At 50.2% G+C, this 13,112-nt stretch overlaps 6 protein-coding genes across 6 annotated transcripts; all 6 read right to left on the bottom strand.

Moving 5' to 3' along the window:
* Window positions 1-282: 282 nt before the first annotated feature.
* On the bottom strand, window positions 283-2,842 carry BU24DRAFT_427191 (TPR-like protein). Its single transcript, XM_033529162.1, has 4 exons — window positions 2,816-2,842; window positions 2,612-2,753; window positions 724-2,557; window positions 283-597 (listed from the first exon to the last, which is right to left on the bottom strand). The coding sequence occupies exons 1-4, from the start codon at window positions 2,826-2,828 to the stop codon at window positions 391-393; spliced, it is 2,196 nt and encodes a 731-aa protein (XP_033379330.1). The 5' UTR covers window positions 2,829-2,842; the 3' UTR covers window positions 283-390.
* Window positions 2,843-2,892: 50 nt separating this feature from the next.
* Window positions 2,893-4,345, bottom strand: BU24DRAFT_377777 (uncharacterized protein; the record flags this gene model as incomplete). Its single annotated transcript, XM_033524652.1, has 5 exons — window positions 3,995-4,345; window positions 3,550-3,928; window positions 3,443-3,493; window positions 3,100-3,387; window positions 2,893-3,033 (listed from the first exon to the last, which is right to left on the bottom strand). Coding segments are annotated over exons 1-5 (921 nt in total), but the record flags the coding sequence as incomplete, so codon positions are not given.
* Window positions 4,346-4,953: 608 nt separating this feature from the next.
* On the bottom strand, window positions 4,954-6,738 carry BU24DRAFT_355688 (alpha/beta-hydrolase; the record flags this gene model as incomplete). The annotated part of the gene is made up of 4 exons (XM_033523867.1): window positions 4,954-5,261; window positions 5,323-6,405; window positions 6,478-6,580; window positions 6,664-6,738. 4 exons carry the CDS (start codon window positions 6,736-6,738, stop codon window positions 4,954-4,956), a joined length of 1,569 nt encoding a protein of 522 aa, XP_033379328.1.
* Window positions 6,739-7,883: 1,145 nt separating this feature from the next.
* Window positions 7,884-9,043, bottom strand: BU24DRAFT_496140 (uncharacterized protein; the record flags this gene model as incomplete). Its single annotated transcript, XM_033534178.1, has 2 exons — window positions 8,757-9,043; window positions 7,884-8,691 (listed from the first exon to the last, which is right to left on the bottom strand). Exons 1-2 carry the CDS (start codon window positions 8,852-8,854, stop codon window positions 7,884-7,886), a joined length of 906 nt encoding a protein of 301 aa, XP_033379327.1. The 5' UTR covers window positions 8,855-9,043.
* Window positions 9,044-10,546: 1,503 nt separating this feature from the next.
* Window positions 10,547-10,801, bottom strand: BU24DRAFT_466732 (uncharacterized protein; the record flags this gene model as incomplete). Its single annotated transcript, XM_033532393.1, has 2 exons — window positions 10,547-10,692; window positions 10,753-10,801. The coding sequence occupies 2 exons, from the start codon at window positions 10,799-10,801 to the stop codon at window positions 10,547-10,549; spliced, it is 195 nt and encodes a 64-aa protein (XP_033379326.1).
* A 1,033-nt stretch (window positions 10,802-11,834) lies between these two features.
* BU24DRAFT_50431 (short chain alcohol dehydrogenase) lies at window positions 11,835-13,078 on the bottom strand. The gene is made up of 2 exons (XM_033534336.1): window positions 12,095-13,078; window positions 11,835-12,041 (listed from the first exon to the last, which is right to left on the bottom strand). The coding sequence occupies exons 1-2, from the start codon at window positions 12,896-12,898 to the stop codon at window positions 11,997-11,999; spliced, it is 849 nt and encodes a 282-aa protein (XP_033379325.1). The 5' UTR covers window positions 12,899-13,078; the 3' UTR covers window positions 11,835-11,996.
* Between the last annotated feature and the right edge of the window lie 34 nt (window positions 13,079-13,112).

Here is a 13,112-nt window from a genome sequence, read left to right as displayed (position 1 = left end):
TCATTTCATACCGCGCCACTTCAACTTGCAATGACTGACGTGTCGATGTTACCTGTTCGTGCTTCGATGCCTAGGGGCACAGTGACATACGTTATCTGATGAATTTGCATTATGACCGCGCGCGGCAAGTAACAATGAACATGTTTCGTGAATGTATAGATCCCTGCGTCTTGGGGTGTTACGGGACAAAAACAGGCAGACATTCTCTTTCTTATTAGAGAAAATGTGGACTAACTTTCAGCAGACCTCTGTCGCTACAGCGTCCTTTTTGACATCTAGTCTTCTAGAAAGATTCTATTTAACCCTGCAGCCATCTCTAGAGTGTACAGAGATTGAATCTCGTCTTGGGGCTGGTATCATACAGAGAGTTGTTATACGTAGTATCTACCGCTACTCTATCTTTTCATGTTGTAATGCAGTTTTGTAGTGCCAAAGGCATCTTGAGGTGCTGGGATGCTGTGCACCGAGTGCTTTTACCCGCCCTTCGTATGCTCGCTGGTACAATTCAACAGCAGCAGGGAACAGTTGCTTTCGATGGAAGAGTATTGCTGAATTATGTACGGTGGCGAGCGTGTCGGGATGCTCTCGCCCAAGCACCTTCTCTCTCCCTTGTAGCGCCTGTCGATATATTGCTTCTGCCTCTTCATACTTTCCCTGCTTATTTAGTAATACACCAAGGTTGTTCAAACTAAGAAGCGTGTCGGGATGCTCTCGCCCAAGCACCTTCTCTCTCCCTTGTAGCGCCTGTCGATATATTGCTTCTGCCTCTTCATACTTTCCCTGATTAGTTAGCACCGTCCCAAGGTTGTCGATGCACCTGAGCGTGTCGGGATTCTCTTGCCCAAGCACCTTCATTCTTCCCTCAAGCGCCTGTTGATGCATTGCTTCTGCTTCTTTGTACTTTCCCTGCTTTGATAGTGTTACCCCAAGATAGCTCATACTATCAAACGTATTAAGTTGCTCTCGCCCGATCAGCTTTTCCTTTTCTTCCAGCACCTGCCGATGCATGGCTTCTGCTTCTTCGTGCTTTCCCTGCTTCTGGAGCACCCACCCAAGGCTGCCCATGTTGTGAAGCGTATCGGGGCGACCTTGCCCATGCACCTTATGTCCTTCTAGCGCCTGTCGATATATTGCTTCTGCTTCTTCGAATTTTCCCTGCTTTGAAAGCACCGTCCCGAGGCCGTTAATGCTGCGAAGCGTATCAGGATGATCTCGCCCTAACACCCTTTCCCGTCCTTGCAGTGCCTGTCGATGCATTGCTTCTGCTGCTTCGTACTTTCCCTGCCAAAAAAGAACATCCCCAAAGCTGAGAATGCTGGTGAGCGTATCGGGATGCTCTCGCCCAAGAGCCGCAGCCCTAGCGTCTAATGACATCTGAAGAAGACCCTCTGCTGCCGTATACTCTCCCCTCAGAAGCAGATACCACCCCGCCCTTGAAGCGCTTCTCGCTTGCCCCACTAAACCTTCGCTATCTTCTGGCTTATGGTCCAACACCTCTTTTAGATGCGGCAGCAGCACTTTGCACTGCTCCCAATTCTGATAGTCCTCGCTCGGAAATGCCGCGCTTATAGCCAGGATCGAGTTCTTTACCCATCGGTGAAGTTCCTTCTCCGCTTCTAGCCATCTCCTCATCGACAGCTGCACTAACCGGTGCATTGTGAATGCCTGGGTACCGACTTCTGCCCTAACTAAAGAGAAGCTCAGCAAAGGTGCCAGAGCGTCATTGAATTCCAGCTGGCGGGTGAAGTACTGCTGTAACAACGAGTACGGGATCCCCTGCTTGTCAAACATACTCATCAGGGCAAGAAGGTCTGCAGCTGACCGCTCCATCTTCTGAATGTACTCGAACGAGATCTGCAATGTCGTAATCACGGCATCCCGGCTGCTGTGGTCTCGTCGAATATCCTTCAACTCCTTCCTGCTAAGCAGGTGCACCTTGCTAGCCTCGCTCTCGCGAAACAGCTCGAGGTAGGTGGAGATGGTCATTGTAGATGCGCGTGTCTTAATGTAGGCCGCAGCGTGTGTGATGGCAAGAGGTATACACTCGAGCGCGTCAACAAGCTCTTTGGCGTCTGGTTGACTAGACTCGTCTAACGGCACTCGTGTTTTAAGCAGTTCCAGTGCCTCGTCTTCTCCCATAGGCTCAACCTGGACAACGTCGCCGTGTCCGCCAACAAGATTGGTGGCCGCCATGCTGTTTCTTGATGTGATCAGAATTGTCCCGTGCGCTGTCTGTGGAAGGAAGCTCTCGAGTGGCCTACTATTGCCTGCCGATGTGCCTGTGCTGTCTTGGTGGTCACCAAAGAAGACCCCGTCATCGTCGACGTTGTCGAGTATCATCAGCCATGTCCCGTTCCGACGGTCTGACAGCCAGGCATGCACTAACTGCAAGACGTCTGCCTTTACGTCTTCCCGTCCAGGCAGCAGAAGCTTGTCGGCAAGATCTCTATATCCCTGCCGGAACCGGGTGGGATTGCTCGCATGTATCCAGACCACCAGGGCATGTGGATTTGCCTTCTGAAATCTGTATGCATACTCAATTGCAATCTGCGACTTTCTAGTCTCGGATCAATGCTACCGATCGCAGCAAACGCGTGGCAATAATGCTTACCCAACACCTCCAAGTCCAACCAAAGCCACGCGCGTGTGTGTTGGTGTGGCTACTTTGCGCTCGCTAATCTTCGTGATCGTGTCCTCTCGACCGACGAACGAGTCGTCCCTCGCAAAGGGCACTATGAACAGGGCATCACTCGCTAGTGGCAGGAATCCTCTGTAAGTGCTTGGTCTTGCTATGTTCTATAAGCAACAGACTTACGTACATATGGCATCGGTTGTATCCACCATAGCCGCAGGGGGTATCTGCTGGCGCTCCTGCCCCTGCCGCACGTAAGTCTTCAACACACCAAAGATAGCACGATAGCCTAGATCATCTCTGCTGCTGTATCTAACCATTTGTATGTGGTTCGCGTCAATGCTTTCGACTATCTCCAGCGCTAGTGGGAGATCGAGTTTGGACGAAAAGTCATCCACCACCTGCGGCTGTCAGCGTTGCCTTTTGACCTTACGGCACGCGACGTAAAGTTATATAGAACCACATACCTTCGCGCTTGCGCCCTTCATACCTGTGATGCCCTGTGCCTCCTGAAAAGAATGAATTTTCATAGTGCCACCAAACACAATAGTCTTAAACTCTTCGTGGATGTTATCCAAGACCTCGTCGTTGTGTTCAAGCCTCTTGATGATTTTCTTATTCGAATCTTGAAGGGCCAGGCTCGAAAGGTTGAAAATGACCTCGCCCCAGCCTGCGTACGCACTGCCCCGGTGTGGCGTCCCTAGGAATACGATAAGCTTTGTCTGGTTGCGGGCCAGCTCTGACCGGCGGATAGCCTGTAGTAGCATGTTAGCAGATTCGTTGTTATCTTGTGTATCACCAGGCCCTTACATCTTTCAGGACGATGCCACCCAGACTGTACGCTATAAACACGAGTGGTTTCTGCACTACTGTTAATCACAGTCCTTGAGTAACTTCTTGGATAGGGCGGTGTATACTCCGTTATCGATCTCCCGCTCAAGATGCACCGATAGATCCCGGCCATGCTGGGAGATGCTATTTTTGTTGTTGGCCTGGAAAAGATCTCCAATAACGTCTGCATTGTATCCGTATGTCCACACGCGGGCCTCTGGGATATCTACGGCGAGATATTCTTTAGGCCAGAAGACGGTAGGCAGCGGTCGCGACAACCCAACGCTAGAGGCGGGGCCTGCAGCTTTCCCTGTGTCTGTTGTGGAGGATCGATCTTTCCGTGATTTGAAGAAAGACCTAAGTCCTTTAGGCTTTTTCGTCTCGTCGCTGCTGCCGTGACTCGCACCCGCCGCCATTTCCCAGGTCCCTTGAGGGTGACCTAGGAGGCCATGAATGAATACGATGCTATACACTGTCAGCAACTCTCTAACTATATGTGCGATCGTGTGGCAGGCTTACTTTATGCAGAACTCCTCATCGCTCTGTGTACTAGGACTCAGCCTTGAGAAGCCGAGGCGATGAACCTTTGCCATGTTCACTGCAGGCCTAAATGCGCGTTATTGTCAGGACACTGCAACGATATTCGGCACTGGGAGGAGTGGAAGACACTTTTGCATCGAAGAGATCTTTTCATGAAGATCATCCCTTCAGCTGTGGCGGGGTGAGGTTGCAAGCCATCGGCCTCAGCCTTGCGCTCAGCAACTGCATTAGGAAGTAAGCATGCGTGGCACACTCTACCAGGTTCTCTTCACGCAAGGCTCGCTTGCAGTTTTGCTGGCTTACTACTGGTAGGATTTGGTACAACGGGATGGAAGTCCCAACGGACATGATAATCTAGCAACAGTCTCTGCGTATGGTAGAAAAGACTGTAGGCGAAGATAAACCTTGGTAGCAGACTAGATAGCGGTAAGAGCTTGATCTTGGCGTTGTAGCGAAGGAAGTCAGTTTGTGAGAGAGATACTCTTTCCGGATTAGGCAGTCGTGCCCCGACGTGACAGTATTTTGATGTTGTCTTTGAACAGAGTGCACTTCGATAGCAGCGGCGGGAGATTCATAGAGAACCCGAGCATATATCAATACGTCGGCGACGTCGTAGTGATTTCGTACAACCTTTACTAGAATCTACGCGGTAAAGAATAGTGTATCAGAGGTTCAGTAGCTATTGTTGAAATAGTTGATATCTAGAACTAGAAAACTATTTAGAGAGGTCGGAAGATGAAAGTGTCCCATGACACCATGCGTCACAGGATGTATGATTCTACCAGAAAAGTGTAGGTCCAAGTACTCCCTAAATAAAGATATAACTGGCTCAAAATATATACAAAGTAAGAAGGAACTACATATATACAACATCCCTAGCAAGATATATACACAAACACCCCCATTTCATAGACTCCAGGTACCACACGTAATCAGCTCAAACCCGCCACTCAGTAAACAGTCTTCAACACCTTGCCCCACCCGCCGTCACTCCCCTTGAACGGAACACCATCAGGTATGCATACCTCTCCTGACTCAGGCAGGGCGCCCGAATCAAGATATCTCTGCACGTAGTCCCTCGCGCACTTTGAAGGCGCGGTGATGGTACCATGGCCAACGCCGTTGACGATGAGGAGTGACGAGCCGGGGAACGAGGTGGTCATTTTCTGGGCGCCTTTGAGCGGGGATGTTGGGTCTATGGTGTTTGAGAGAAAGAGGATGGGAGAGGTTTTTATGGTGTCGTTGGCTGATGGGAGACCTTTGTCATTGTTGTTAGAGACTTGGTAGATGGGAATAGGGGGAATGTTTGAACATACCACTGAACTGCTGGCTCTTCGGCGATCTGATGTCCAAGTTTCTACAGTTCAATCCCACAGTCGCGCCCGCCCAGCTCTCGCCTAGGTAGAAGCTCTGCTCGACCATGTATTCCATCGACTCTGCGAACGCATCCATGCTGGAAAGATTCGTGCGGCCGTTGGCATCATTGCACGCGATGATCAACCTAGGCTCCTCCATATGATACTCCCGCGCAGGCGTCTCACCAGGACACTCCGTGGCGAGAGTCCCAAATCCCGAGTTCTTCGCCAGCGCACTTCCATTCCTCTTCTCAACTCCCAGCATGAGCTGCGCGAACGCTGGAAACCTCGTGATGGGCGCGAACGTCGCCTGTAGTACGAACGACTGGAGCGTCTTATACGTAGCAAGGGTGGGCATCTGCACAAAGTACGGGTCGACAACGACAATCGGATCCTCCTTGATACTCAGCAGCGCGTTCCTGAACCTCGTCTCAATAGCCTCCGGACTCTCCGCATGGAACGCGCAGCCCTCCTTCCCAGCCTCGTGGCAGAACTTGAAGAACGACCGCACAGCCGCGTCAGCGTCGTTTAGGTTCTCGCGAGACGCACCACTGTAGTAATCTTCCACGTCCATCGGCGCATCGAGGATCATCCTGCCCACGCGATCCGGATACAAAGATGCGAATGTGCTTCCGATTACCGTCCCGTAGCTGAGCCCGTAGAACCACAGTTTCGCGTCGTCAGCGCTGGCACCTCGACCCACGCTCCTAGATTCGATGAATCGGAGGAGGTCGGCGGAGACAGCAGGTGTGTTGGCATATTTTGCGTGAGTGTCGCGATTGGCTTTGCTACACCATTGGCTCCATCCACCGGCTAGTTCGTACGCTTCTGCGATCGAGGTGGTGGAGTTGGAGTCGATGGGGAGGCCGAGCGTGCGGCCAAAGACAAGCTGGGCGGCCTCGCTCGAGGGGAAACATGTCAGTGTTGGACCACTGTTGTTGACGCCACGGGGGTCGAAGCCGATGAGGTTGTACTCTGCGCCAAAGAGGTTTTCGAGCAGTGAGGCGCCTTTGAGAACGAAGTCTATGCCGGAGTTGCTGGGGCCGCCTGGGATGATAGTCAGTTTTGTCTTGAAGACATAGGGTAGGAGACGGTATGTTGATTGACTTGATTCCTTACCTGGGTTGATGAGAATGTCCTCTGCGGACTCGTTGAGAGATGCCTTCTTAATGAATGCAATGTTCGTCGTCCCGGCCTGTGAGTCTTCATAATCCAATGGGACCTGGCAATATCCCGTTAAGATGTATGCATGTTTTAAAAAAAGAGCCAATCGTTGTCGAAGAAATAGGAGGCATTGAAACACACCTCGAGGTTCGCACACATGAAATTAACGTAACATGGTGTCCAAGAGAGATTTGCGGACGGCTTGATCTGAATCATGCGTTAACATACATCAAATGAACAATCCAACTTCCGTGAGTTGTTCTCACATACCTCTTCAAAACTGTAAACGACAGATTCGTTCCCGCTGCTAGCAGCAATGGCCACAGATACTATGGACAAGAGACCCGCTCCGATCCCAATGATTGTCGTTGATCTGAACATCATTACAGTCGCAATTCAGCCACAAAGAAAGACAAAAAAAATCAAAGAAATAAGTGAGCGAACAAAAAGGAACAAAGCCCGCGAACAAGCCTATCTACAAAGCAGCACCTTTCATTCCCATCTTATTATTGTTGCTTTGACCGGTGCCAATAATGCATGCGCCCACGAGATGGTTTCCCCATCTATGTACATTCCCGAGTCAAGACCTGTCGATGCATAGTGCAGGAAGGTACAGGTTGTTTTCACTGTGCTGGCGAGGGTGTTCGTGGTTGGTTGAAGTCCGTCTCATGTCAGACAGAGCATAGCGAGTGGTGGACGTCGTCCCTTGACACTCGACGAGTGCAAGTATGTCTGTCCTACCTATGTTCCCATTGCTGACAACATTGAATGTGTGACTTCGCGGTACCTTGCATAAGTGTCTAGCGGAAGATCTCACTCGTTGTATTGAGATTAATTGGCAGTGTTGGGGGTATTGAAGGCAGGGAGATGTTTCGGGATTGTAGTCATTGGCTTGGTCGCCGCTCGCTTATTCTCGAGGCGGGGGATTTGTGTGGCCGTACGTTACCCACCCCCACAACTAGGTATGTTCCCCGTAAGTGTTATTTCCGGAATAGTTAGGATTCTGAAAGTGGTAGGACGCCTAATGTTGGGCGCGTGGTGGAAGGGTGCAGAGGGTGAAGTGGATCTCGTATTTATATGGGCAGAATATGGTTTGGGGTTCCGAAGGGAATTTATGTCTATTGTTGCGCTTCGAGCACCTTCTGGGTTATTGAATTAGTACTTTTTAATATAAATCTCGTATGAGGAGGAAAAGGCATGAATGGTGACATTCTGGACATCATAGCTATGAAAGATACAAGTAGAGTGCTGGCGCCAAAACCGTACAATGTGATACCAAAAGCATTCTCGGTGTAACTACGAACCCACGACGCAAACCATCGAATCCAAACTCTCCAGTCCATTCGTATGATATGCTCCCTTCACATCTGCCTCAACCTGACCGTAGCAATCGCAGCCCCCGCGACATGAACATTGAAGATGACTATATCCGCCTGTTCAGTGACCATATATTCGACCGCCATTATGAACATATTGTGCACTACCTGCGGACCTATCTCCTCTATCAACGCGACAGCAGGATATCGTATGTTTCTCGCAAACAGGCCGTTGACTTCAATTTCGTACACCAGACCCGACGGTCCTTCAATCCAGGCATGGTAGTCTTCCTGTAAGTCATGGTGAGTCTCGTCCCAGTACGTCTGTACCACCGTTCTCATATCTCCATTCACTCCATTCGGGTTGACGTTGTTTGCGCCGTCGTGTTGTAGATTTCCGATAGTCGCGACTTGTCCTCCAAGGTATCGATCACCTGCACGGTATTGCGCCATGTAGAACGTCGCTCCGTTCTCGAGATCATACGCCGGCCCGCATCTCTGTCGCTTCTCGAATTTTTCAGTGACGCCAGCCGTCGTCGTTACGTTCGCCTCTACGTCGTCTAGAAGCGAACGCTTGCCTCTGATAGGGAAGCTACCGGTGCAGCTCGTCCTGTATGATCGCATGCCACCGGGCCAGCCCAGACAGTTGCATTTCCCGGCCGTGGTGTCGACTGTGTGCACCAGCGACTTGCAGTTGTTGTCCGAGTAGAAGGAGAACGTGCATGCTGGGGCGATGTTGTCGTTTGACAGCACGGCCCCTTGGAACGTCTGGATGCAGCCGGTGTTCTGGCTGGCAGAGCCGCAATCTACATCACCATACGCCTCACCCACCGCCCCAACAACGTCCCGAGCCCTGCATAACAGACCGCCGCCACCAACCCGCCCTCGCTAACGCACTCCCACCCCTGCACCTCTTACCCCATCAAGTCACTATCTGGAGAAAAAACTCCCACCCACATCGTCAGCATCGCAGCTTCCAACACCCAATCTTCATATTCCTGCAGTGCGTGAGGCATCTCGGCCGCATCCGCACGCGGAACCCTGGGAATCGTGAGCTTCGATGTGCTTAGCGACGTCTTGGAGGCTCTTGAGTCGTACGGCGATGCTGGTCGTGCGTCGGGAACACGAGGGAGCTGAGGATATGAGGCGGTGGAGTGGTGTGGTGATATATGTTGAGGGGATGGCGAGGGACGAGTGTATGCGTTCTGCGGTGAGTTGGTTGGATGTGAATGCTCATTGCATGCCTATGTTGGAGGCCATGTCTAACACTGACAAGGCTGACCAGCGCATAGAGTTGGTTGCGAGGCTGGAAGGGTGCTTGGAGTGTTTGATAGGTAAGAAACATCTACATACCTAGGTGGGTAACTAGCAGCAGAAGAAGCACAGAAAAGCACAAGGATTGGCACCAATGGAATACCATATCCACAGCCTCGCTCTCATATGTGGTAGGTATACAAAGTTTTGACTGAAGAATTCAACATGTAACTTCGTAATAAATCCTTTGACAAAAATCCATAAAATAATCAATTCTAACATAAAAAACTTATCACTACAAAAAGGTTATCCACAAAACATTTACAACCATCATCTCCAACACCATCCTCCCCCTCCCCTACACACACCAAACCCCCAATCTTCACTGTCCCTACAATCACAACTCGTCAGCGCGCACCCCAGCCTGCACTACAATGCAAAGACCAAAACGACGCCAAGTACCAATCAGAAAAGGCGAAACCATGCCACGGCGTGTCTCCGCATGAGGACTAGGAACGGCGAGTGAAATACCATTTCATCACTGGGGGAATAGAAGGGGGAGGAAATGAGATATCCTTACATGGTGTTTATATTGGACATGCGCATTATTGCGCACCCTTCATTGTGCTGGACTACTCTATTATGACGATCAACGGTGGATGGGATGAAGAGGTGTTGGCAATGGAACTGGAGATGGATTGTAGATATATTTGAACATTCAGAAAGCACAGGGTATGCTTATCTCGCTATGTGTCTATGATATGGTATTGCTCAGAATGAGTGTGAGATGGCTCAAAATGAGTCATTGGCTGCCAAATGCAAGTGGTCAATTTGAAAGAGCATGCTACGTTTTTGGCTTGCAGTTGAGATAGTCAAGTGCTATGTTTTTTGTATTGCAATGAACATGCTTCGCCGAAACATGTATATAATTCCTGTTGTGGGTATGTACAGCAACGTTATTAGGGTTAGGGTTGTGTCCTGTGCGTCAAGTTTCCTCTTACGCAGCGACGCTTATTTGCACCAGCGGGGAAGACGAACACAAAACTTAAATAATCACACATTTCAATCCAATCAAAGCCTCATGAAGTTTAAGTAATCATTATATTGCTCTACCCTCGACTCTCGGATACTCATCCGAACAAGCCAGAGGATCTATTGCATCTAGACAAAAGAAAAATGCTGCGATCGATATCTCCAGGCAAATATGCCTTCGATCGAGCTACATGATTTTATATGATCGCATCGCCAAACAGCGAAGACGATGATGCCAGAAAGAAAAGTGTTGGAAAAGGAAATAAAACTCCGAAGGTCATGCAAGAAGCCGTGGCGAGCAGGCAAGAAAGGGGAATCTCAATTGCGCCCCCGGTTTCGCTATGGTGTAGATGCAATGTTGCGCGTGAAGATCGATGGTGATATATGTTGGTATGTTGTTGTGTTGCGGTAGATCGTGTGGTTTATTTGGCGATTGGCTCGAGCAGGTTGGAGCCGCCGTACAAGGCGGTTTCTCCGCGCAACTTTTGCTGTTCGAAGCGGTCCATGGCACCGGTCATGGCGCGGCCTTCTTGTCGTGCGACGACGGTGGTGTATGTGAAGGAGCAAGCTGGAGAAGGATTGTTAGTTGGGATAATAGATTATGGGATGGATGGTTGGAAGAACGTACCAACGAAGCCAACGAGTGCAGGCCAGAAGGACTTAGCGGCGGCAGGCATTTTGGTTTGGATTTGGTTGGAGGAGTTGTTTTGGGTGGAGAGTTGTTTTTGGTGGTTTGAGGATGAGGGGAATTGATTGGTTGAAACTTGGTGTTGATGTTTCGATTGATTGATGATTGGATTGCCGGATTGGATTGTAGTAGAGGAGTGGTGGTGATGATTGTTGACTGTAGTGAGGAATGGAATAATTGGAGGCGAACTCCCAGTGGATTATATATGGATTACACAAAGACGAAGCTGTGCATCTTTGCATACATTTCGGTAGCTACCGAAGAACAAAAAGTGTCGCATAGCGTGATATTTTCCCATAGCCAGGAACGAGAACAAATCCCACGAGCCTGAGTCTGGCGAACACCGACCGTGGGATCGGGTGACAGAACACAAGGGGAGGTGCGTGATTGGCCGGATGGGAAAACAAGCAACACGCTGACCCGGATCCAGCCCAAGTGACAGACGTCTGGGGTAACTCTGGTGGTGAGATATTTCGGTCTCGAAGGTGTCGATTAGGGCGGATTAGGGGGAGGAGAGACCAGCTCAGCCTTATTTTGGGGAGGACATTGGGGCTTGGACAATCGCGGTGGGGTGACCTAGACGACAATCTTCCTGACAGTCGTACGACCCTACGCTGATCTGTCCTTGTCCTCACCTCAACTCATCCTCTGCATCGCACTTCTATCTGACCACCTGCTACCTCTCATCCCTAAAATTCCCTAGTATGGCCATGTTTCAAAAAATTTCCACATCACGACTTCTAAGAATCCAACACCTGGTGCGGGGATAATTAAAGAGTCACTCCAATAATGCCCCTTGTGTGCAACCAAATCCGGTTTAGCGTACAACCGAATCAGTAGGAAAGTCAGGAACAACACCATTATTCATTATTGTATACGATGACGCTGCAGCTTTTCCAAGTTTTACTCAGAGATGACTCCGCAATGTTTTCTAGTCTTGTCACTGGGGATCGCCTATCAAATGGTGTCGTTATCATAATAACACCGATGACAGATGACAAGATTTATGACTTCTAACTACTAGCAAGTGGGCAAGGATCAATGGAGGCGTTTGAACTTGGCTCTACAATCCAAGGCACGAACCTGTTCCACAACTGTTTATGCAAGGCACTGATTGACCCAAATCTTCATGGAGAGCTACAACATCTTTCGAAAACATAACGTCGGACACGAAGCACAAGAAATCACCGCTTCTTTCGCAACGCACCACCGTCCACTGTGATATCTTGCTAGAAGATTGTCAGCTTCTCCTTCATACTTTCAAAATCCGCAATCCACTTACCCCAGTCACAAAACCCGCCTCTATAAGATACAGAGCAGCGTCCGCGATATCCTTCGGCCTCCCCGCCCGGTTCGTAGGATGATCATCGACATCCTTCTCGCTAATCTGGCCCTCCCAGTCCGTCTCATTCTCGTCTCCCTCCCTACTCTCATGAGCAACCTTGACCCTTCCGGGCGCAATCAGATTGACGCGGATGCCCAGAGGACCCAGGGAGATGGCCATGGAGTGCATCAACCCCAGCTGACCCGCTTTACTCGATGCGTACCCCTCCTGGTTGGGATCCGACTGGTGGGCGCGGAATGAACCGATGTGTATGATGCATGGCCCGGCGTTAGGCGAGGTATGTGCTCCGGTGTTGCCATCGTCTGCCCGGAACTTCATATACGGGATGCAGGCCTGGCTCATTGCGAACGGCGCCGTCAGGTTCGTCTCGATGTATGCTTGCCACTCTTTATATGTCGATGGGTCCTCCATGGTCTTGCCTTCGCTCCATTGGGGACTCGCGATTCCACCGTTGTTGATTAGAACGTCGATCTTTTGGTTGAAGAACTTCGCGGCTGTGGCGACTTTGGATCGAATGTCTTCCACGTCGCGTAGATTGCACACGGCCGAGTCGACCTTTCCTTCTCGGTGGTATTGGGAAAGGTGAGTTGTCGTGGTGTACTTGAGCTCGTCCTCGTCAATGTCGAAGATGTAGACCCTGTGTCCGGCTTCCAGCAGGTAGCGAGACAGTGCGCGTCCGATGCCACGAGCACCCCCTGACACGACGATATTCCTCGATATTTGATTCTTTCCAGATACCATATCCCGTTTTGCGTATGGTTTGTTTTAGATGGAGTGTACCCTTGAACACGATTGCTGCTGATAAGGAGATATATGTCTGCATCCCGACCGCATAGTGCAACGTCGATCTGACGTCACATTTCGTCACGGAATCGATATCGATATTTCGACTTCAATTCGATCGCATGAGGCATGTAAACCGTTATCTCAGGAAAAAGGCGTGCAAATCGCTTAT

Source organism: Aaosphaeria arxii (genome assembly GCF_010015735.1).
Source record: "Aaosphaeria arxii CBS 175.79 unplaced genomic scaffold BU24scaffold_10, whole genome shotgun sequence".
NCBI lineage: Eukaryota > Fungi > Ascomycota > Dothideomycetes > Pleosporales > Aaosphaeria > Aaosphaeria arxii.
Note: the sequence above shows the minus strand (reverse complement) of the source record. Positions and strands in the feature narration are given on the sequence as shown.